General features: G+C 51.4%; 2 protein-coding genes across 3 annotated transcripts; one reads left to right on the forward strand and one right to left on the reverse strand.

Moving 5' to 3' along the window:
- The first annotated feature begins 386 nt into the window (after positions 1 to 386).
- Positions 387 to 12,441, forward strand: LOC116978531 (protocadherin-18-like). 2 transcript variants are annotated; one of them, XM_033029729.1, is made up of 5 exons: positions 387 to 634; positions 7,564 to 8,654; positions 10,113 to 10,201; positions 10,864 to 11,030; positions 11,598 to 12,441. In XM_033029729.1, the coding sequence occupies exons 1-5, from the start codon at positions 457 to 459 to the stop codon at positions 11,966 to 11,968; spliced, it is 1,896 nt and encodes a 631-aa protein (XP_032885620.1). In that variant the 5' UTR covers positions 387 to 456; the 3' UTR covers positions 11,969 to 12,441. The 2 variants fall into 2 exon arrangements, with proteins under 2 accessions (XP_032885620.1, XP_032885621.1); XM_033029730.1 differs by having other exon boundaries at positions 10,116 to 10,201.
- Positions 12,442 to 13,793: 1,352 nt separating this feature from the next.
- Positions 13,794 to 20,135, reverse strand: LOC116978389 (transmembrane O-methyltransferase homolog). Its single transcript, XM_033029507.1, has 3 exons — positions 19,886 to 20,135; positions 14,405 to 14,601; positions 13,794 to 14,120 (listed from the first exon to the last, which is right to left on the reverse strand). The coding sequence occupies exons 1-3, from the start codon at positions 20,133 to 20,135 to the stop codon at positions 13,794 to 13,796; spliced, it is 774 nt and encodes a 257-aa protein (XP_032885398.1).
- Between the last annotated feature and the right edge of the window lie 2,068 nt (positions 20,136 to 22,203).

Genomic DNA, 22,203 nt, shown 5'->3' on the forward strand with positions numbered 1-22,203 from the left:
GAAACGTCACCCATCCTATTTCTCCGGAGATGCTATGCTGTCTGACAACCTGAATTACTCCGGCACTTTGTGTCTTTTTTTTTTGTAAACCAACATCTGCAGTTCCTTGTATCCTCTCGAGGGGAGAATTCATTGGTGGATTGCGGCCCCGCCCACTGTGGGAGGCCACGCCCCCATCGAAAGCTCTCTCTGATTGGATGGAAGTTCCCCTGCGCTCTGTGAAGTCTGGTGGACGGAGGATGTTGGGCGGAGACGACGTGTCCGGACCCTCCCTCCCTCTCTCCCTCCCTCCCTCCCCCCTTCCCCTCCCTCCCCCCTTCCCCTCCCTCCCTCCTCCCTCCTCCTCCTCTCCCTCCCCCCTTCCACTCCCTCCCCCCTTCCCCTCCCTCCCCGGGATGTCCTGCGCCGGCCGGGGAGGTGTCCCAGTGTGGATGAGACCCCGGAGCCGATGCTACCATGGGATATGATCTCCTGTTCTTTGCCTCTCTCCTGACCGCCGCCTGCCTTCAGGACGTGCCGAACCAGGGATCCGGACATCTCCCGGTGGACGTCTCCATGCTGTCCGGAGACCATGCACCCGAGACCGGGACGGAGGAGGTGGAGGTTGCCGCCCGCTGCCGGCTTCAGCCCTTGGGTAGGTGGCCTGTGAACCAGAGGGAGGGTGAGGGGTGCTTGGGACCAGGGTGTGTGGGGTGGGGTGGGGTGGGTTGGCGGGAGGGCCAGAGGTAGGGAGGTGAAGATCCTCGGAACCAAGGTGTGAAGGAGTGGGATGGGTGTCAGGACCCCCTGAGGGACAAAAGAGGGCGTAGGGGAGGGTTCCCGAGGTTCAGAGGCGAGTGAAGGAGGTCCAGAGGGGATGAGGGTGAGGAGGAGAGTGTTCCTATGGGGATCATCGGCGAGTGGGAGAAAGTTCCTGAGATCCAGATTAGTGTGGGCAAGGCTAGAGAGGTGGGAGTGAATAAGGGAGCGGTCTTGAGCTTCAGATGGGGTGCACTTGAGGAGAGACGGGGTTCCTGAGATTCAGAGAGGGTTGTGGTTCGGGTAGGAAAGACATCTGAGGGGTTGGGTCAGTAGAGAAGGAGGTTCCTCATATCCAGTGTGGGTGCAGGTGAGTAGGAGATAGTTTTGAGGTCTGGAGTTGGAGGGGGTGAGTTTGGGAGGGTCAAAGTTCAGATGGGGGAGGGGTTGAGTAGGAGACTTGTCTTGAGGTCTAACAGGCATGTGGGAGAATAGAGGAAGGTCCCTTGGCCCTGATGGGAATGTGGGTGTCCAGGAATGAGGTCCTGTGGTGTAGAGGTGGTGGGATGAGTAGGGGAGGGTCTGGAGGTGCAGAGAGGTTGGGGTTGACTAGGGGAGTGGTCCTGAGGTACCGAGGAGGTAAGGTGAGTTGGGGAAGGTCTTGAGGTCCAAAGGGGGTTGTGGGTGAGTAGGGGAAGGGTCCGGAGGTGCAGAGATGGTGAGGAACCACCCAGCCAAGACCCTATGCTTCAATATTTTGGCAGGTACTAATTGGGTTGGGGGCCACCATGATTAATAACTAGTTTTCAGAATCAGATGGGCGGGAATCTCCAGGCCTCGTTCTCACAGGGCAGTGGAAACGCAATCATAGTCATACAGCTTGGAAACAGGCCCTTCAGCCCAACTCGTCCATGCCGGCCAACATGCCCCATCTACACTAGTCCCACTTGCCCACATTTGCCCTATATCCCTCTAAACTTTTCCTATCCATGTACCTGTCCAAATGTTACTTAAACTTTGTGATAATACCTGCCTCAACTACTTCCTCTGGCAGCTTATTCCCACCACTCTGTGTGGAGTTTGTATGTTCTCCCTGTGACTGCGTGGGTTTTCTCCAGGTGCTCTGGTTTCCTCCCACACTCCAAAGACATACAGATTTGGGGGTTAATTGGTTTCAGTAATCTGTGTGTAGGATAGTGCTAAGTGTACAGGATGATCGTCGGTCAGTGTGGACTCGGTGGGTCTACATCCTCAATATGTATCTAACTCATGACATTTATATCTGTCACATGATTCATATCAAGTTTAGGTGAAATATTGAAACTGAATTGAAGTTTGGTTGGTCCAGAACTAATTGGACAGTTATTTTCAAGGTTAATTTACATAGAAACATAGAAATTAGGTGCAGAAATAGGTCATTCTGCCCTTCGAGCCAGCACCGCCGTTCAGTATGATTATAGCTGATTATCTAAAATCAGTACCCCGTTCCTGCTTTCTCCCCACATCCCTTGATTCCGTTAGCCCTCGGAGCTATACCTAACTCTCTCTTGAAAATATCCAGTGAATTGGCCTCCATTTAATTTTAAGAGGGCTGGATCCCTGGAGAGATCTTTTTTTATGAGATCGGAAGTAGGAAGGAACTCGGTGATGACTTACTTCCCATCATTTCCTCACATCACAGGAAGAGGCCATTCACCCCAGTGAGGGGGGTGCCAGCTTCCTGAACAATACCACCAGTCCCAATCCCCCCCCCCCCCCAACTTACTTCCCAGTAACCTATCCTATCGTCAATAATCTGAAGGTGTAAGAAAGAATTGCAGATGCATGTTTAAATCGAAGGTAGACGCAAATTGCTGGAGTAACTCAGTGGGTCAGGCAGCATCTCTGTAAAGAAGGAATGGGTGACGTTTCTGGTCGAGACCCTTCTTCAGACTGATGTCAGGGGAGGGGGCGGGACAAAGATACAATGTAGTCGGAGACAGTAAGACGAGTGGGAGAACTGGGAAGGGGGAGGGGATGGAGAGAGAAAGCAAGGGCTATCTGAAATTAGAGAAGTCAATGTTCATACCGCTGGGGTGTAAACTACCCAAGCGAAATATGAGTTGCTGTTCCTCCAATTTGCGCTGGGCCTCACTCTGACAATGGAGGTCAGAAAGGACAGAAGGTCAGATTGGGAATGGGAGGGAAAGTTGAAGTGCTGAGCCACCGGGAGATCAGGTAGGTTAAGGCGGACTGAGCGGAGCCCGAAACAATTTTGGTCTCGCCGATGTAGAGAAGTTGACACTTGGAACAGTGGATACAGTAGATGGGGTTGGAGGAGGTGCGAGTGAACCTCTGCCTCACCTGGAAAGACTATTAGGGTCCTTGGATCTAATCGAGGGGGGAGGTAAAGGGACAGGTGTTGCATCTCCTGTGGTTGCAGGGTAAAGTACCTGGGGAGGGGGTGGTTTGGGTGGGAAGGGACGAGTTGACCAGGGAGTTTCGGAGGAAATGGTCTGCGGAAAGCAGAAAGGAATGGAGATGGGAAGATGTGGCCAGTAGTGGGATCCCGTTGGAGGTGGCGAAAATGTTAGAGGATTTTATGCTGTATGCGACGGCTGATGGGGTGGAAGGTGAGGACAAGGGGGACCCTGTCCTTGTTACGAATGGGGGGAGGGGGAGTAAGATCGGAGCTGTGCAATATCGAGGAGACCCTAGTGAGAGCCTCATCTATAATGGAAGAGGGGAACCCCCATTTTCTAAAGAATGAGGACATCTCCGATGCCCTGGTATGGAACACCTCACCCTGGGAGCAGATGCGGCGTAGACGGAGGAATTGGGAGTAGGGGATAGAGTATTTATAGAAAGCAGGGTGGGAAGAAGTCTAGTCAAGATAGCTCTGGGAGTCAGCAGGTTTGTAGTAGATGTCGGTCAATAGTCTGTTTCCTGTGATGGAGACGGTGAGATCTAGAAATGGGCGGGAGATGTCGGAGATGGTCCAAGTGGATTTGAGTGCAGGATGGAAATTAGTGGTGATGTTGATGAAGCCAGTGAGTTCAGCATGGGTGCAGGAAGTAACACCAATGCAGTCGTCAATGTAGCGGAGGTAGAGTTTGGGGATAGGGCCAGTGTACGCCTGGAACAGGGATTTTTGACGTACCCTACAAAGAGGCAGGCATAGCTAGGGCTCATGCGAGTGCCCATAGCTGTGCCTTGGAGAAAGTGGGATGAATCAAATGAGAAGTCGTTGAGGGTAAGGACCAGTTGTTGAGGGTAAGGACCAGCGGCAAAGGATATTGGCTGGTTCTGTGGTCGAAGATGAAACAGAGGGCTTTAAGACCCTCCTGGTGGAGGATGGAGGTGTAGAGTGACTGGACATCCATAGTAAAGATGAGGGAGTGGGGGACTGGAAAACGGAAGTCATTGAGGAGACGAAGAGGGTGTGAGGTGTCTTGGACATAGGTAGGGAGGGAGGGATTGGACCAGGAGGGATAGGATGGAGTCAATAATATGAAGGCAGAATTGAGGGAAAATCAACACTCAGAGTGCATTGGTTTGGGTAACAAGAAGGAGATTTAAAGAGTCAAGAGCTTATTATCATGTGTACTGATGTACAGTGAAAAGCTTTTTAGTAACGTGCTATCCAGTCAGCGCAAAGACTCTACCATCATCCACAGTGTACAGTTGTAGGATAAAGAGAATAACAAAGATATTGGAACAAGAATGTTTAATTGTCATATGTATTGACCTGGGAACAATGAAATTCATACCTGCAGCAGCATAACAGGTCTGCACACACAGTACACAGAGATAATATATAATAAATAAAATCTCCAAAAATTAATAACCACAATACAAGTGCAAAATACCCAAAGTCTTGAGTGCAACCAAATACAGCCCTTAGAAGCTCTGAGTTCTAATCATCCACCTGTCAAAATTCCTAAGATAGACATAAAGTGCTGGAGTAATTCAGTGGGTCAGTCAGCATCTTTGGAGAAAAAGGGTAGGTGACATTTTGAGTTGAGATCCTTCTTCAGACTGTCAAACCCCCCTCACCTATGTTGTTCTATCACCTGTTAAGTTCTGTCCTGCCTCTCCCCTTTTCCTACTTTCTGTCCGCCCCCCACACTATCAGTGCGAAGGGACCTGACCCGAAACTTCACCTATCCATGTTTTCCAGAGATGCTGCCTGACCCGCTGAGTTACTGCAGCATTTCAAAGTTCATGGTTGAGGTTAGTGTTGTGCAGTGTTCAAGAGCCTGATGGTTGTTGGGAAGAAGCTGTCCTTGAAACACATGGTCAAGGTTTTACACAGAAGGTTTGGCATCTGAGCTATAAAGTCAGAGTGGGTAAAGTTTAAGCGAGATATGTGGGGCAGGTTTTTTACACAGAGGGTGCTACACTAACTGATGAAGGCCGATGTGCTGAAAATGACGGCTATTGGGATTGGCTTTGACAGGAACTGTTTGGAGGGGAAATGGAGAACTTGGCCAGAACTTGGAGAGAAGCAGGGATTGGAGTATTCAGGGAATGGACAGCTTGGCTTCCTGTTGTGTTTGATTCCCGATCTACCTGACTGACAATTGCCCTTTTCCAGAGAAGATATGAGTAAGATCTGGGAGAGAGAGGCACTCAAATCCGCTGCCTCTATATTTAGCGATGTAACCCGGAGATTGGTGACGTCTCTAATGTGACCTTCTCCGATGCTTCCTGCCTTTTACCGCAGGCTGTGGCTGCCAAAGGAAAAGTCTTTACTCCCACTTCTGGCCTCTCGTACATCTCATGAATCAATTCGTTCCACCTCTGGTCAATCCTTCCTTTATTGTCACGTGTACCAGGAACAGTGAAATACATGTTTTGCATACAGCTCAGCAAGTCTATCCCTGTACATAAGGTTAGTACAGTATGCACAGACCATCTTACTGAGTCCATATACAAGAGGCACGATTTTAGCACCATTTGCACGTTGCAGCCGTCGCCTACATTTTGGTTGTCCTGATGTTCTTCACCAAGCCTGACCTAACCTTCAGCCCTCGTCCTCTGGGGGGCACCTCGAGGGTCAAGCATGGAGAAGGACATCGGATCAGTAATTAATCAATAACGTCTGATTAAAGATAATCTGAGGGTCTCCAATGAATTAGATAGTAGTTAAGGACTTCTTAACTACACCCCAGTGGTGTGAACATTGACTTCTCTAAGTTCAGATAGCCCTTGCTTTCTCTCTCCATCCCCTCCCCTTCCCAGTTCTCCCACCAGTCTTACTGTCTCTGCCTGCATTCTATCTTTATCTCGCCCCCTCCCCTGACATCAGTCTGAAGAAGGGTCCCAACCCGAAACGTCGCCCATTCCTTCTCTCCAGAGATGCTGCCTGTGCCGCTGTTACTCCAGCATTTTGTGTCTACCTTCGATTTTAACCAGCATCGGCAGTTCTTTCTTACACAAGCTAAGGACCATTGTCTAGTTGGTGATTCAGTTGCCTGATAACAGCTGGGAAGCAACTGTCCCTGAATCTGGAGGTGTGTGTTTTCACACTTCTGTGCCTCTTGCCTGATGGGACAGGGGAGAAGAGGGAGTGGCCGGGGTGAGACTGGTCCTTGATTATGCTGCTGTCCTTGCCGAGGCAGCGTGAAGTGTAGATGGGGTCAATGGAAGGGAGGTTGGGTTGTGTGATGATCTGGGTAACGTCCACAGCTCTCTGCAATTGGCCCGTTCTTTGGAATGAACCAAAATGTCACACACGTGACCAGTCATATTTAACTTCTTACCCGAAACAAATATTGTCAGCGTAACATTTAAAAATTTCACTTGATAAATCGAAAAAAATGAACCATATATGCAGCACAAACCAATATACCTGTAATGCTTTCAGAATTAGAATAAATATATTCCACAATTTGTCTTCATTTTGGTCACACACGTGACTAAGAATGGACAAATTTACCCTTGGACGGAGCTGTGATGCATTTCAAATAAAATGCTTTATCTGGTGCATCTGTAGAAGTTGGTGAGAGTTGTTGGGGCTATGCCAAACTTCCAAAGCTTTCTAAGGAAGTAGAGCGTTGGTGTGCTTTCTTGGCCACTGCTTCAATATGGATGGCACAAGAGAAGTTATTGGTGATATTTACTCGTAGAGTCATACAGCGAAGAAACTGGCCCTTCAGTCTAACTTGCCCACCCTTACCAAAATGCCCGATCTACACTAGTCCCACGTACCTGCGTTTGGCTCTTAACCAGTCCTATCTATGTAATGCCCCTGTCCCACTTAGGAAACCTGAACGGAAACCTCTGGAGACTTTGCGCCCCACCCAAGGTTTCCGTGCGGTTCCCGGAGGTTGCAGGTAGTGGAAGCAGGTAGGGAGACTGACGAAAACTTCCGGGAACCGCACGGAAACCTTGGGTGGGGCGCAAAGTCTCCAGAGGTTTCTGTTTGGGTTTCCTAAGCGGGACAGGGGCATTACTGTCTAAATGTTTATTAAACGTTGTGATAGTACCTGCCTTAACTCCCTCTTGTTCCATACACCCACCACCTTTTGTGTGAAAAGGTTGCCCCTCGGGTTCCTATTAAATCTTTCACCTTAAACCAATCTTCGCTGGTTCTCGATTCCTCGACTCTGGGCAGGAGACTCTGTGCATCTACCCAATCTATTCCCCTTCATCTTCCAGCGCTCCAAGGAACAGAGTCTTAGTCTGCCCAGCCTCGACCTGTATCTCATGGCCTCGAGTCCTGATGTATTCCTAGCAACTCTACCTTGCTTCAGGAAGATGGGTAGATGAATGGCTGTTGCAGCGTTGTAGGCGCCAGACAAATGCAGACAGCAAGACCAACTTGTATGCTTTCTCTTACAGATCAGGAGATGGCGGTGGATGCGGGGAGCTCGGCGCCGCCGGTGGCCGGTCCGGGGCTACTCTTGGTACCGGAGGGGGTGGCGGTAGGGGCGGTGGTCGCCCTGGTCGAGGCCCCAGCGCCGGGGGTGGAGTGCCGGCTAGTGGGCGGCGGCTTTCGCTTGAGGCGGACGGCGGGGAGGATGTTCACGGTGGTGACCACGGCGGCGCTGGACCGGGAGCGGCGGGACGAGTACCGGCTACGGCTGGTGACCGGCAGCGGCAGCGACGGCGGCGAGAGCCCTTTCACCGTCCGGGTGACGGATGTGAATGACAACAGCCCGGTGTTCACGGCGCCGCGGCCACCGTGGGTGTCGGTGCCGATGTCCCCGGCTGCAGAGAGCGGCTGCCCGACCGCCCGCACCCACCTGCTACCGGTAACGGCGGTGAAGGCGGCGGACGCTGACTCCGGGGCAAACGGGGAGCTGGTGTACGAGTTGGCGGCGGCCGAGGGCGAAGTAGGCGGCGGCGGCGGCGTGTTCGGGATGGGCATCGGCGGGGAGCTCCGGGCTAACGTGTGCCGCCTGTCAGGGCTGCCCGGCCGGGAGTGGCGACTCCGGGTGCGGGTCTGGGACGGCGGCAGCCCCCGGCGCTCGGCCAGCACCGTCCTCACCGTCTCCTTCGTCCCCGCCGCCACCGGGAGCCTGGCACCGGCCGCCGTCACCGGACTCGCCCTGGCCGCCGTCTGCGCGGCCCTTCTGCCCGTTGTGTTGCTGCTGCGCTCCGCTTGCGGTGACCGGTGGCGGCGGCGGCGAGACGGCGGCGCCTACAACTGCCGGCGGGCGGAGACCGACTACCGGCCGCAGCCCCGCCGCCCCGAGCGGCTCATCCACAAAACCGACATCGCCCTGTTGCCGACGTCCCGCCGCGCCGAGCCGTCCACCGACCCGCTCCCGCTGCCCGCAGCCGGGCTGTCCGGTACCGAACCCCTGACACCCAGCCCGGGCCGCCAGCGGCACCGGCACCGGCAGCTCCTGCGGGAACTCGTCCGCCTGTCCCGGGCTGGTTGTCCCGACGGATCCCTCGATCTGGCCGCCGGCTCGCCGCATGTCCAGGTGAGCGAACAACACAGAGATAGAGGCCGAAGGGCCGTTGTAGCCTTGTACAGTATGAAAACAGGCCCTTCGGCCCAACTTGCCCGCACCGGCCAACATGTCCCAGCTACACTAGTCCCACATGCCCGCGTTTGGTCCATATCCCTCTAAACCTGTCCTATCAATGTACCTGTCTAACTGTTTCCTAAATGTTGGGATAGTCCCAGCCTCAACTACCACCTCTGGCAGCTTGTTCCACCCACCCACCACCCTTTGTGTGATCTCGGGGAGTAGTGGAGTGATCAGAGGAGTGAGTGAGTCTCTCCCTGCCTCTTTGGCGACACAGGAACGATAATAAGCGCTGCCAGTGAGCGCTACGACGGCATGAAGCTCCACATGAAGTGATTAGACTTCCCTGCCCTTGTAACACAGCTGGCAAAACAGGACAATGGGTGTGTGTGTGTCACTCTGCTTTATCAGCCCTTACTCACTCTTCCTGAACCTCTGCTGCTTTTTCTATGAGGTAGTTTGGAATTTTAGTTTAGTTTAGGTTCACAGCGTGGAATCACACCCTTTGGCCCAACGTGTCCGCGCCGACCAGCGATCACCCCTTCACACTAGTTCTATGTCATGCCACTTCCTCATCTACTCTCTATGTACTAGGGGCAATTTACTGAAGGCCAATTAACCTACAAACCTACACGTTGCAAAGATGTACAGGTTTGTAGGTCAATTGGCTTTAATAAAATTGCAAATTGTTAGTTAGTGTGCAGGATAGTGTTAGTGTACGGGGATTGCTGGTTGGTTTGGACCTGGTGGGATGAAGGGCCTGTTTCCACGCTTTATCTCTTTGTCGAAAGTCTTTGGGATGTGGGAGGAAACCGGAGCACCCGGAGGAAACCCACACAGGTCACAGGGTGAACGTGCAAACTCCGCACACACACACATACACACACACACACACAGCACCCGCGGACAGCATCGAACCTGGATCTGAAGTCCTAGAAAGCTGCATCATGAGTTCCTAACTCTTGAATTCAATGCTCTGACCAATGCCTCCTTTACAGAGGCAGGTGGAACCGGTGGTGGGGTGGGGGAGGGGGAGGGCAGGTGGGTGGTGGGGGGGGGGCAGGTTTAGAGGGAGAAAATGGCAGGTGTAGGGGGGTGGAAATGGCAGATATGGGAGGGCGGAAGAGGTGTGGGGAGAGAGGGGGAAGGGGGAGAGCGAGGTGGGGGAGGCAGGTGTGGGGGGGGGGGGGGGGCAGGTGGGGGGAGAGAGGGGCAGGTGAGGTGGGGGGAGAGAGGGCAGGTGAGGTGGGGGGAGAGAGGGCAGGTGAGGTAGGGGGGAGAGAGGGGCAGGTGAGGTGGGGGGAGAGAGGGGCAGGTGAGGTGGGGGGAGAGAGGGGCAGGTGAGGTGGGGAGAGAGAGAGGACATTGCAGGTGGTCACGGTGCTCACTGTAGGTATTTCTCTCCCACAGCAGATCTCGCAGCTTCTCTCTCTACTCCACCAGGGCCAGTTCCAGGCCAGGCCAAACTTTCGGGGAAATAAATATTTAAAGACGTGCAGGTACGTTCTCCTTGGGGAAGGGTGGGGGAGGCGATGTGGCGTAATTGAGCCAAAGGACTAACTAGTGTAAGAGATAAATTAGAATACAGAAAAGTACAGCACAGGAACAGGCCCACAATGTCCACGCCCTGCGTGCATGGTGCCAAGTTAAACTGTGTAGGAAGGAACTGTAGATGCTGGTTTATACCGAAGGTAGACAATGTGTTGGAGTAGCTCAGCGGGTCAGGCAGCATCTCTGGAGGACATTGATAGGTGACGTTTCGAGTCGGGGTCCTTCTTCAGACTAGGTTTCAACCCGTAACGTCACCCATCCCTTTTGTAAAATACATTTGGACAGGTACATGGATAGGGAAGGTTTGGTGGGATATGGGCCAAACGTGGGCAGGTGGGACTAGTGTCGATGCAGCATCTTGGTCGGCGTGGACACCCCCCCCCCCTCACGCTCGCTCCCTAATTCCTCTCTCTCTCCCCCACATTCTCTCTCTCCCCCTCAATTTCACTCTCCCACTCATTCTTTCTCTTTCTCCCCCTCACTCTTTCTCTCTCTTCCCATCACTTTATTTCTCCCCCCCTCACTATCTTCTCCTCGTCACTCTTGCCCCCCCCCCCCCCCCCCTCCCCCCCATGCCGATGCTGATTCTGACCATGTGTCCGCCCGGCAGGGGGACGGGGGCCGAGGCTGACCAGCCGACTCGGAAGGACAGTGGTCAGGGAGAGAGCGAGGGGGGGGACAGCGACAGCGATGTCGGATCGACCCCTCCCCTCCACGAGCTGCTGAACGAAGGGCTGAATGGCCTGCTGGCCCGAGGAAGCTGGGAAACATCCCCAGGTGAGAGATCTGCCTCCCCCCCCCCCCCTCCACCATCCCCCCTCTCCTCCACCACCTCCTCCACCCCCCTGTCCTCCACACTCCCCTGTCCTCCTCCCCCCCCTTGTCATCCATCCCCCCTCCTCCATCCTCCCTCAGCTCCCCCCTCCTCCATCCCCCCCTACTCCACCCCCACTCTCATCCCCCCTCCTCCTCCGCCACCCCCCATCCTCCACCCCGCCCAGACCCTGTGCGTATACCCGATCTATTCCCCTCATGAATTTATCTCTTTATAAGATCACCCGTCATTCACCTGTGCCCCAAGGAATGGAGTCCCAGCCTGTGCCCACCCTCTCCCGGTAGCTCAGCCCAACCCCCCCGAGACCTTGCAATTACCAGCTTGACAACATCCTTCCTACAACAAGGTGCCCAATGAACACAATACTCTAGATGTGGCCTCTCCAACGTCATGCACAACTGCAACATGACCTCGCAGCTTCTGTCCCCGATACTGTGACCGACGGCGGCCTGGTTACTGACGGTGTGGGGACGGGGTTCTGACGGTGTTGGTGTGTGTTGCTGTTTCAGGGCAGGGTGGCGGGGCAGGTCGAGGGGAGCGCCTGAGCCTGGAGGACTTGTTCTGGGCTCTGCCCTCGTCTCTCCCCTCTGACTACAAGGAGAACGTCTTTAGCCTGGAGTCCGAGACGGTGCCGGAGACGGCGGACGGGGAGAGGACAACCTTCTCGACGTTCGGCAAGGGCGTGCCGGAGCATGGGGCGGCCTTCCTCACCGAGATGGCCGTGCTCTTCCATCAGCTCTTGGGGCAGAGCCCCCAGCCCGGCTCCCACCTGGAGCCCTATCTCCCGGGCCACGACTCAGAGCGGTCCAGCGACGGCCGCCTGCCCAGCCTTCATGAGTCGCCGGAACAGAGAGCGGGATCGGAGTCACCGACTCAGTAATGGTGAGAGATCGTCAGAGACCCCGGTTCAATGCTGACCTTGGACACTGTCTGCCTGTGTGGAAAGGAACTGCAGATGCTGGTTAATACACAAAGTGCTGGAGTAACTCAGCGGGTCAGGCAGCATCTCTGGAGGACCTGGAGAGGTGACTTTTCCCTTCTGCGTAAACCAGCGTCTGCAGTTCCTTACTTCTAAGACGACTGCAATCTGAAGAATGGTCTCGACCCGATACATCGCCTATCCATGTTGTCCTGAGATGCTGCTTGACTCGCTGTGTTACTCAAGCACTTTGTGTCACTTTGACTTTGCCCTGCATGTACCCCAGTTAAAAACAAAATATTTTTATATTCTATTTAATTATTTTTTTCTGATCAAAATAATGGCAATAATTTTTATATTTCCTTTCCCGACACTGTTCGTTATTCAAGCCGACTGCTGTATATTTTACACTTAGCAATAAATATATTGTGATATCTTTGTGTCATTAAATTCTACGAAGAAGAACTCACAACATTGCAGAAACAGCACAAGGAACTGCAGACGCGGGAAACTTGAGCAAAAAAAAAACCACTTCTCTTTAGAATAGTGTTTTAGTTGTCATTTTGTCACTATGCCCGCGTTTGGCCCATATTCCTCTAAACCTGCCCAATCCATGTACCTGTCCAAATGTCTTCTCAACTACCTCCTCCGACAGCTCGTTCCACATAACGGTGTGAAAATGTTGCCCGTCAGATTCCTATTAAATCTTAGGTACACAAAAATGCTGGAGAAACTCAGCGGGTGCAACAGCATCTATGGAGCGAAGGAAATAGGCAACGTTTCGGGCCGAAACCCTTCTTCAGACCCGCTGAGTTTCGCCAGCATTTTTGTGTACCTTCGATTTTCCAGCATCTGCAGTTCCTTCTTAAACTCCTATTAAATCTTTCTCCTCTAACCTTAAACCTACGTCCCCTGGTTCTCGATTCCCCTACTCTGGACTAATTTACCTGATCTAATCCTCTCACATTCCTAAACACTTCTATAAGGTCTTCCTGCGCTCCAAGCAATAAAGTCCTACCCTGCCCAACCTCTCCCTATATATTTCCAACAGTAGACCTGACGGAAGTATATAGAATAATGTGAGGCTTTGTTAAGGTAGACAGTCAGAACCCTGGGTGGAAATGTCAGAGGGCGTATCTGTAGGTGAGAGGGGCAAAGTTCAAAGGAGCTCAATCAATTTCCCACCCGGAACATCACATTTTTTTCTCCAGAGATGTTGCCTGACCCGCTGAGTTACTCCAGCTTTTTGTGTCTATCTTCGGTATAAACAAACCAGCATCTGCAGTTCCTCCCTGCATGGACTTTATTGTCACGTTTTTTTACATAAAGGGTGGTGGGTGTCTGGAACCAGCTGCCAACGCAGGCAGATGGGACTAGTGTAGATGGGACATGTTGGTCGGCATAGGCAAGTTGGGCCGAAGGGCTTGTTTCCGCGCTGTATGAGTCTAAACACTCAAACTCACCTCAAACTTATCCAACATCTCAAAAGATAGACACGAAACACTGGAGTAACTCAGCGGGTCAGGCAGTATCTCTGGAGAACAAGGAATAGGTGACCCCTCTTCAGACATGTTGAGTCGACCCGAAACGTCACCCTTTCCCATTTTCTCCAGAACATCACCTGTTCATTTTCTCCAGAGATGCTGCCTGACCCGCTGTGTCACTTCAGCGTTTTGTGTCTATCTTTGGTGTAAACCAGCATCCACAGTTCATTTCTCAACATCTCAAACTCAAACGTAAGCAGTTGTTAAGGAAAGCAAGGAGATGTTGGGCCCGACACCGGTGATCACAGGAGCTCCTGGGCTGGACAATTCACCGTTAATTCCACCATCCTGTCCGTGGCGATTCCGTCCAGGCGGCGCTGGGAGGAGACGGTGTAGAGGGGTCCGGGACGGATGGAGGCGAGGAAGCAGGAGGCTCCGGAGCTGGTGAGGCAGTCGGCGAGGACGAGGGAGCCGGCAGCCAGCAGTGAGGCCTGCTCGAGGGACCGTAGATCCCGGACACAGTCACAGCCTCGCCCCTGGGTCAGTACCGCCAGCTGGACGCTGCTCACTTCCAGCGCCGACCGGCAATGGGCGATGGCCTCGGCCGGAGAACCGCTCAACACACGGAACTGTGAGGGAGAGAGACACAGGGGCGGTAGTGAGGGTTTGTGTTCGTGTGCGTGTGCATGTGTGTGTGTGGTAGTGAGGGAGCGCCGCACTGTGTGTGGGTGTGTGTGTGTGTGTGTGTGTGTGTGTGTGGATGTATGTGTATGTGTGTGTGTGTGTGGATGTATGTGTGTGTGTGTGTGTGTGTGTATGTGTGGGTGGGGGGCGGTAGTGAGGAAGCGCCGCGGGCTGGGAGGGAGGGAGGGAGGGAGGGAGGGAGAGGTGGTGAGGGCGGGAGCGCCGGTACCTGGGAGTGATTGATCCCGCCCAGCAGTATCATCTCCTCGACTATCTCGGCCGCACGGGGGTCGGGCTCGACGGCGACCAGGATGGCCCCGGGGGCTAGCAGCCGCGCCAGGCGGATGGCCGAATAGCCGCAGTGGGCGCCGACCAACAGGGCGTGGAGGGGGGCCGTCCGCAGCACCACCCCGTCCAGGAACCGGGCTGGTGGGGGGAGAGAAGGAGAGGAAGTCACAGACACACGGGGTGGGTCAGACACAGGGAGATAATCGCGGGTGGGGTGGCGGGGTTGGGGGGGTGGGAGGGAGGCAGGGAGAGAACGTCACACAGACTGACACGGGGGGGGGGGGGGGGGAGGGACTCGCAGGGGGAGACTCCGGGGAGAGAGGGAGGAGCAAAGAGAGTTATCGGGACACAGAGGGGAAGAAACACACACCAACACACGAGGAAGGAGAGGGGAGAGGGGAGAGGGGAGAGGGGAGAGGGAGAGGGAGAGGGGAGAGGGAGAGGGAGAGGGAGAGGGGAGAGGGAGAGGGAGAGGGGAGAGGGAGAGGGGAGAGGGGAGAGGGGAGAGGGGAGAGGGGAGAGGGGAGAGGAAGGGAGAGGAAGGGAGAGGAAGGGAGAGGAAGGGAGAGGAAGGGAGAGAAGAGGATAGGGGAGAGAAGAGAGAAAGGGGGGAGAGAAGAGAGAAACATAGAAAATAGGTGCAGGAGTAGGCCATTCGGCCTTCGAGCCTGCACCGCCATTCAATATGATCATGACTGATCATCCAACTCAGTATCCTGTACCTGCCTTCTCTCCATACCCCCTGATCCCTTTAGCCACAAGGGCCACATCTAACTCCCACTTAAATATAGCCAATGAACTGGCCTCAACTACCTTCTGTGGCAGAGAATTCCAGAGATTCACCACTCTGTGTGAAAAATGTTTTCCTCATCTCGGTCCTAAAATATTTCCCCCTTATCCTTAAACTGTGACCCCTTGTTCTGGACTTCCCCAACATCGGGAACAATCTTCCTGCATCTAGCCTGTCCAACCACTTAAGCTCCATAGATGCTGCTGCACCCGCTGAGTTTCCCCAGCAATTTTGTGTACCTTCGATATTCCAGCATCTGCAGTTCCCTTTTGAACGCTTAAGAATTTTGTAAGTTTCTATAAGATCCCCCCTCAATCTTCTAAATTCTAGCGAGTACAAACCGAGTCTATCCAGTCTTTCTTCATATGAAAGTCCTGACATCCCAGGAATCAGTCTGGTGAACCTTCTCTGTACTTCCTCTATGGCAAGAATGTCTTTCCTCAGATTAGGAGACCAAAACTGTACACAATACTCCAGGTGTGGTCTCACCAAGACCCTGTACAACTGCAGTAGAACCTCCCTGCTCCTATACTCAAATCCTTTTGCTATGAATGCTAACATACCATTCACCTTCTTCACTGCCTGCTGCACCTGCATGCCTACTTTTAATGACTGGTGTACCATGACACCCAGGTCTCGTTGCATCTCCCCCTTTCCTAATCGGCCACCATTCAGATAATAGTCTACTTTCCTGTTTTTGCCACCAAAGTGGATAACCTCACATTTATCCACATTATACTGCATCTGCCATGCATTTGCCCACTCACCCAGCCTATCCAAGTCACCTTGCAGCCTCCTAGCATCCTCCGCACAGCTAACACTGACCCCCAGCTTCGTGTCATTCGCAAACTTGGAGATGTTGCATTCAATTCCCTCGTCCAAATCATTAATATATATCGTAAATAGCTGGGGTCCCAGCACTGAGCCTTGCGGTACCCCACTAGTCACTGCCTGCCATTGTGAAAAGGACCCGTTTACTCCTACTCTTTGCTTCCTGTCTGCCAGCCAGTTCTCTATCCACATCAATACTGAACCCCCAATACCGTGTGCTTTAAGTTTGTATACTAATCTCTTATGTGGGACCTTGTCGAAAGCCTTCTGAAAGTCCAGATATAACACATCCACTGGTTCTCCCTCATCCACTCTACTAGTTACATCCTCGAAAAATTCTATAAGATTCGTCAGACATGATTTACCTTTCATAAATCCATGCTGACTTTGTCCATTGATTTCACCACTTTCCAAATGTGCTGCTATCCCATCTTTAAAAACTGATTCTAGCAGTTGCCCCACTACCGACGTTAGACTAACTGGTCTGTAATTCCCCGTTTTCTCTCTCCCTCCCTTTTTAAAAAGTGGGGTTACATTAGCTACCCTCCAATCCTCAGGAACTACTCCAGAATCTAAAGAGTTTTGAAAAATTATCACTAATGCATCCACTATTTCTGGGGCTACTTCCTTAAGTACTCTGGGGTGCAGCCTATCTGGCCCTGGGGATTTAGCGGCCTTTAATCCATTCAATTTACCTAACACCACTTCCCGGCTAACCTGGATTTCACTCAGTTCCTCCGTCTCATTTGACCCCCGGTCCTCTGCTATTTCCGGCAGATTATTTATGTCTTCCTTAGTGAAGACAGAACCAAAGTAGTTATTCAATTGGTCTGCCATGTCCTTGTTCCCCATGATCAATTCACCTATTTCTGACTGCAAGGGACCTACATTTGTTTTAACTAATCCTTTTCTCTTCACATATCTATAAAAGCTTTTGCAGTCAGTTTTTATGTTCCCTGCCAGTTTTCTTTCATAATTTATTTTCCCTTTCCTAATTAAGCCCTTTGTCCTCCTCTGCTGGACTCTGAATTTCTCCCAGTCCTCTGGTAGGCTGCTTTTTCTGGCTAATTTGTACGCTTCATCTTTTGAGTTGATACTTTCCCTGATTTCCCTTGTTATCCACAGATGCACTACCTTCCCTGATTAATTTTTTTGCCAAACTGGGATGAACAATTTTTGTAGTTCATCCATGCAGTCTTTAAATGCCTTCCATTGCATATCCACCGTCAATCCTTTAAGAATCATTCTCCAGTCTATCTTGGCCAATTCACGTCTCATACCCTCAAAGTTACCTTTCTTTAAGTTCAGGGCCCTTGTTTCTGAATTAACAATGTCACTCTCCATCCTAAAGAAGAACTTAACCATATTATGGTCACTCTTGCCCAAGGGGGCACACACAACAAGACTGCTAACTAACCCTTCCTCATTACTCAATACCCAATCTAGAATAGCCTGCTCTCTCGTTGGTTCCTCTACATGTTGGTTTAGAAAACTATCCCGCATACATTCCAAGAAATCTTCCTCAGCACCCTTGCCAATTTGATTCACCCAATCTATATGTAGATTGAAGTCACCCATTATAACTGTTTTACCTTTGTTGCACGCATTTCTAATTTCCTGTTTGATGCCATCCCCAACCCAACTATTACTGTTAGGTGGCCTGTACACAACTCCCACTAGTGTTTTCTGCCCCTTGATGTTTCGCAGCTCTACCCATATCGATTCCACATCCTCCAAGCTAATGTCCTTCCTTTCTATTGCGTTAATCTGCTCTCTAACCTGCAACGCTACCCCACCTCCTTTCCCTTTTTGTCTATCCCTCCTGAATATTGAATATCCCTGGATGTTCAGCTCCCAGCCTTGGTCACCCTGGAGCCATGTCTCCGTGATCCCAACTATATCATAGTCATTAATAGTTATCTGCACATTCAACTCATCTACCTTATTACGAATGCTCCTTGCATTGAGACACAAAGCCTTCAGGCTTGTTTTTACAACACTCTTGCCCCTTATACAATTATGTTGAAAAGTGGCCCTTTTTGATTTTTGCCCTGGATTTGTCTGCCTGCCACTTTTACTTTGCACCTTGCTACCTATTGCTTCTACCCTCATTTTACACCCCTCTGTCTCTACGCTCACACATTTAAGAAACCCTTTCCCTTTAACTCCATCCTCAACTATCCCATTCGACACCCCACCCCCCTTATTCAGTTTAAAACCACCCGTGTAGCAGTGGCAAACCTGCCTGCCAGAATGCTGGTCCCCCACCTGTTAAGATGCAATCCGTCCCTTTTGTACAGTTCCCCCTTACTCCAAAACAGATCCCAGTGATCTAAGAATCTAAATCCCTGCCCCGTGCACCAGTTCCTCAGCCACACATTCAGGTCCCTTATCTCCCTGTTCCTGCTCTCGCCAGCACGAAGAACTGGAAGCAAACCGGAGATAACAACCCTGGAGGTCCTGCTTTTCAGCATTTTTCCGAGCTCTCTAAAGTCACGCTGCAGAATATTCATCCCCTTCTTTCCGACATCGTTTGTGCCGACATGCACTACCACTTCCGGCTGTTCACCTTCGCCCTTGAGGATTTTCTGCACTCTGTCCGTGACATCCTGGATCCTGGCACCAGGAAGGCAGCACACCATCCTCGCATCCCGTCTGTTGCCGCAGATACCCCTGTCCGTACCTCTCACAATGGAATCTCCCACTACAATGGCATTGCCTGACTTTGGCCTTTTTGGTTTTGGCTCAACAGCCCTTTTTGCTTCACAAGCCAGTCCGCTGCTCAGTGTAACAACGTCTTCTGTCCCGACAGCTTCTAAGTGGGTGAACCTGTTCACAAGAGGTACAACACCCGGGGACGTTTGCATTCCATGCTTCCCTCCCTTTCTCACTGTCTCCCACCTTCTCTCTTCCAGTACCTTAGGTGTAACAATCTTACTGTAGGACTTGTCGAGGAATGACTCAGTTTCTCGGACAAACCTGAGGTCATCCACTTGCTTCTCCAGTTCCCCAACACGGTCCTTCAGGAGCTGTACCTGGATGCACTTCTCACATATGTAGCAGCCAGAGGCACCAGCAGTGTCCTTGACCTCCCACATACTGCAAGCATCACACTGAATCAGCTTGCCTGACATCTCCTTCTTTCGTCTCTCCTTCTGCAGTATTTTGCGTAGCCTCCTCGCCTCAGCCTCCTCGCCAAAGACTCACACTTTTCTCACAGGGCACTTCCCTCAAAGGTCGCTCTTGCTTATATTGACTGATAAATTGCCTAATTTACCAATTTACAAACCAAATTCCTCAGTTTTCAACTGTTTTTCCCCCTCTGACTCACTTCTCTCCTCCCACTTGGGCTAGAGCCAATCAGTGTTTTCTCTTGCTTAGCTTCTCCTGCTGTTGCTTCCAAATCTACAGCAGCTCTGAGTCTGAGTAAGGGGGAACTGAGTCTGAGAGAGAAGAGAGAAAGAGGAGAGAGAAGAGAGAAAGAGGGGAGAGAAGAGAGAAAGAGGGGAGAGAAGAGAAGATAGAAAGAGGGGGAGAGAGAGAGGAGGGGAGGGGATCGCGAAGAAAGTCAAAGAGCCATATTGCACAGAAACAGGCCTTTCGGGCCAACTAGCCCACACCGACCAAGATGTCCCATAGTCCCACCTGCCCGCGTTTGACCCATATCCCTCTAAACCTGTCCTATCCACATGCCTGTCCAAATGTATTGTAAATGTTGTTATACTCAACTGCCTCCTCTGGCAGCTCATTCCAGTTATACTCCCATTATATTTTGTCTTCTTTTGGTCGAGCCCTGCCTACCTTTCCCCGGGTCAGTGTCGGTCACAGGGTGGACTCGGCGGCACCATTCCTCGATGGCGCTCAGCACCCTATCTGGTGTGCCGTGCCGAGCCTCGGTCCGGACATGCCGGAGGATGCGCTCCTCGGGGCTGGGGCCGCCGAGCCACGGCAGCAGCCGGCGCCGGTAGAAGCCGCAGATGAGCCGGCGGTAACGGTGAGCGAGGGCCGCGCAGACCGGCAGCAGAAGAGCGGCGAGGACAGCGAGCTGCATCTCCACCTGGAAGGGAGCCGCCCCTTTTAGTGCAGTGGTTAGTTTACTTATGTTACTTAGTTACTTAAGTTCTCTACCCGATGCCCCGAGTACATACGGCTGGCATTACGAGCCGCTACGAAATATCTACGGTCTCCTACGGACATTCTCCGAGTTTAAAGCAAGTGGAAAACTCGGGAGAATTCGTGAGTAACTCGGGAAAGTGGGACAGGGAGTTTACTTTAGTTCGTAGTTTAGTTCTTAATTTGGTTCTTAGTTTAGCGTTTAATTTAATTCAGTTTAGTTTAGTTTGGTTTAGTTCGGGGATAGATTGTGGAAACAGGCCCTTCGGCCCATCGATCACCCATTCAGACTGGTTCTGGATTTCTCTGATTTTTTTCAGTTTGGAGACGTGTGGACATACACAAACACTCACACTCAGACAAATACACACACATTTACAACACACAAACACAGACCACACACACTGACAACACACACAATACAGAGGACACACATATCACAGACATCACACACACACCTCACTCACAAACACACAACATATACAACACAACACACACAGATAAGTGTGTGTTCATGAACGCGGCGTGAAAAGCTGCAAGACCACTGTGGTATTTGTCTAACCAGATACAGGAGCGATTCGCCTTGCTGGGGCTGAGAGTACGCTTCACCGGGTCCACAGGCAGAGTGAGCAGGAGCGACAGGCTGACTCCATTACTCACGGACTAACGGCCCAATGTGGACAAGGAGAGGCAGCAATACTCGATAATTAATACAATTAACATTCTTTTCCCCAACATAAAAGAGAACGTTGCAGGTACAGCAGGCAGTGAAGAAAGCGAATGGCATGTTGGCCTTTATAACAAGAGGAATCGAATCGAGTTTTATTGTCATATGTCCCTTGATGGGACAATGAAATTCTTATTTGCTGCAGCATAACAAATATAGTGCAATAATAATATAGCCTTTTGAAGTTTAGAGCTCAGCTTTAAGGTGAGAGGGGGAAAGTTTAAAGATGTGTGGGGGAGGTTTTTTTTACAGAGGGTGGTGGGGGCTTGGAACGCACTGCCGGGGTGGAGGTGGAGGCAGATACGATATTGGTGTTTAAGAGGCTTGTAGATAGGCACATGGATATGCAGGGTATGGAGAGATATGGATCACGTGAAGGACCCGTTCCTGTGTTGTTCAGCGGTGAATCTACTTTACAGGAACACAAACCTGTGAGCAGACCAGAACTTTTACAAGTACAATGGGTTGGTCTTCTGCAGCCGGAAGCTGGCCATTTGCTCGCCATCTCCCGCCACTTAGGTGACGCTGGGCCGGCAACAGTCTCATTGCAAGACAAAATACTTTGTGGCTTTAGGAGAAAAGCGATGAGTGATTCTTAATTTATAAAATCTTTCTTCTGTATTAAAGTGAGATTTATCAAGCACGGCACTGCATTGTTTGCTTACTCTGTAACACGCCCTTAGACGCAAGGTTTTTACATTTGTCTAAATATAGAACAGTACTGCACAGAAACAGGCCCTTCGGTCCATTCAGTCCATGCCGACCAACACCACCTACCTTCACTAATCCTGCATTTTATTCTACCCGTATTCTAATTCTCATCTCGTCAACGCACTGTTCTACGCACACTTACCCACCGCACACTTAAATACCTCGCTCACTCACGCTGTTTCACTCTTTACTGGAACACAGGACAGTGCAGTACAGGAACATGCCCTTTGGCCAACAATCGTTCATCTGAAGCTGATGCCAGGTTAATCTAATCCAAAGATCATAGAGCTCGTGATTCCTATCCCTCCATTCACTGCACATCTATGTGCCTATCTAATAGTTAGGTGTGTTTTATTGTTATATGACCCGAAACGGTACAATGGAATTCTATTGGAATTCAAAAGCCTCTTAAACGACACTATCGTATCTGTCATCACCAATACTGGGAGATTTCCAGGCACCCTCCACCCTCTGTGCAAAAAAAAAACCTGCCCCGCACATCTCTTTTAATCTTTTTTTTAGGGGTTCTCTCACCTTAAAACTATGCTCTCTACTATTTGTCATTTCT

The sequence above is a fragment of the Amblyraja radiata genome, chromosome 11 (assembly GCF_010909765.2).
Source record: "Amblyraja radiata isolate CabotCenter1 chromosome 11, sAmbRad1.1.pri, whole genome shotgun sequence".
Classification (NCBI taxonomy): Eukaryota; Metazoa; Chordata; class Chondrichthyes; order Rajiformes; family Rajidae; genus Amblyraja; species Amblyraja radiata.